This window comes from Sinocyclocheilus grahami, unplaced genomic scaffold, assembly GCF_001515645.1.
Source record: "Sinocyclocheilus grahami isolate Dianchi unplaced genomic scaffold, SAMN03320097.WGS_v1.1 scaffold1383.1, whole genome shotgun sequence".
NCBI lineage: Eukaryota > Metazoa > Chordata > Actinopteri > Cypriniformes > Cyprinidae > Sinocyclocheilus > Sinocyclocheilus grahami.
This window is the reverse complement of record NW_015506562.1, coordinates 42305-44403: the sequence shown is the minus strand read 5'-3', so window position 1 is coordinate 44403 and position 2099 is coordinate 42305. Positions and strand designations below refer to the sequence as shown.

Genomic DNA, 2099 nt, shown 5'->3' with positions numbered 1-2099 from the left:
ATTTAAAACTAGATCCAGATCACTAAAAGCCTCTTGAATATTATTACAACTATCCTATACCTGGTTTAAAACTTCATCATATGACGATCATCCGCATATAGGTGAATATAGGTTTTCTGACTACTGATAACCTGAGAAATATTATTAATGTAGATTGAAAACAGGGTTGATGCTAACACAGAGCCCTGAGGGACCCCTTTATTAATAGTTATTTGTACGTGAAAACAAGAAAAAAGTCTTTTTTTGCAGTGTATCGGTTGCTCTGACCTTCCCTGAAGGCCTAAGGTGTCTTCCTCATCGTCGATGTACGTCTCCACTCTAGTCACCTGCACCAGATACGGATCGGAGGACGTCTGTGAAGACCCATCTGCATCCTGAACAGGCGAATAATGGCGATCCAGCTCCATGTTTTCCTCCAAACCATCTCCAGATTTCGGTCTCAAAGGATCTGCTACTCCAATATGACCATTAGCATCTTCATCAGGCAATGTTCGAAATGACGTCAACACAGCTGTCGTCTGATCGGACATGAGAAAACTTGAAGAGGTCCTAGTGTGGTTTGAATCCATATTGCTGTTTGCATTGAATGCTATGAGGTGAAATCCAATAGCTGCATAGTTAGTGTGGTTTTACTTTAACCTGCATGCGCTCTAGTTTCACAGACCGGAGAAAACAAAAGGGTTTTGTGCGTGAAAATCCCCGGCTCTCTCTTTCTCTCTCTCTCTCGCTCCAGCATTTGGAAACACTTCTGTTCCAGAAGTTTTACTGCAGTTCAGTGTGATTCTCAAATGGGAGAAACCAAACAGAGAGACTAAAGTGTCTCAGTAGTTCAGGCAGTGAAAGGAAACTTACAGAACTAACGGATACGAGCTCCAGATATTTCCCTTAGACATTCCCAAGGATTTTTTTCAGAGCACTTCCTGCTCCGGCGGAGTCTTGTGTTTCTCCTGGAGAAAGTTCAGCGTTGTCTTTGGAGAGGAAGGAGGTCTGATTACTTTTCTCTCTAACCACTCCCTCTGTCTCTGTTCAGCGGTGAACCTGGCAGATATTCACCTGCGAGTGTCTGGTTACTGAAAGCAGGAGCTGGAAGTGTAATGCAGAGATTCAGTGTCTCTCTCTCTCTCTGTAATCTCCTGCAGGGTCAGGTGGAGTGGGCGGAGCCACACTATTACAACAGTGGCTATAATCAGCTCTGCTGAGGTCACTGGCCACGCCTCTCTGTTGCTATAGCGCTGACCTGCAGTGCTTGAATACAGAATCAAGTGTGCAGCGAGAATCAGTGACCGTCTGCAAACTTCCTGTACAACTTCCAGTGATGAGAGACTGGTCATAGTTAATTAGGGGGAAAAATGCATATGCATAGAATGCATATAGAATACAAAAATATATATATAATAAAATATATATAATATATAAAAATACATTTAAAAAATATAATAAAAATATAAAATATATACGTATTTTAAATATTTGCATAATATTTAGAACATTAACATAATACTTAAAAAAATGTAAATGCATAAAATGCAAGAATATGCATAGAATACAATAAAAATATATAATAAAAATATAAAAATCTGTACATATTTTAAATATTTGCATAATATTTATATCACATTAACATAATACTTTAACATTATACTGGCTATAGTTAATTAGGAGGAAAATGCATATAGAATACAATAAAAATATATAATAAAATATATAAAAATATATAATAAAATATATTTAAAAAATATAATCAAAATATAAAAATCTATAAGTATTTTAAATATTTGCATAATATTTATGTAACATGAACATAATACTTAAAATCATTTAAAAAATGCAAGAATATGCATAGAATGCATATAGAATACAATAAAAATATAATAAAATATATAAAAATATATATATATAAAAATATATACGTATTTTAAATATTTGCATAATATTTATTTAACATTAACATAATCCTTAAAAATAATAAAAATTCAAAATTAACACAAAAATATCATCAGAATATAAGTATACATGTTCATATAATTTTTCTAAAACATTAAAAACTATTATAAAATAATTCTCATAAACATGTCTTTATCAGGTCTGCTGGTTAGTTG

The 2099-nt window shown here is 33.7% G+C and overlaps 1 protein-coding gene across 1 annotated transcript in view; it reads right to left on the bottom strand.

Moving 5' to 3' along the window:
• LOC107569813 (formin-like) overlaps positions 1 to 1099 on the bottom strand; it is a 56874-nt gene extending 55775 nt beyond the window's left edge. The window contains exon 1 of the mRNA XM_016255968.1: positions 327 to 1099. Within this exon, the coding sequence (XP_016111454.1) occupies positions 327 to 569 (243 nt within the window). The 5' untranslated portion in view covers positions 570 to 1099. The remainder of the gene's footprint in view (positions 1 to 326) is intronic.
• Between the last annotated feature and the right edge of the window lie 1000 nt (positions 1100 to 2099).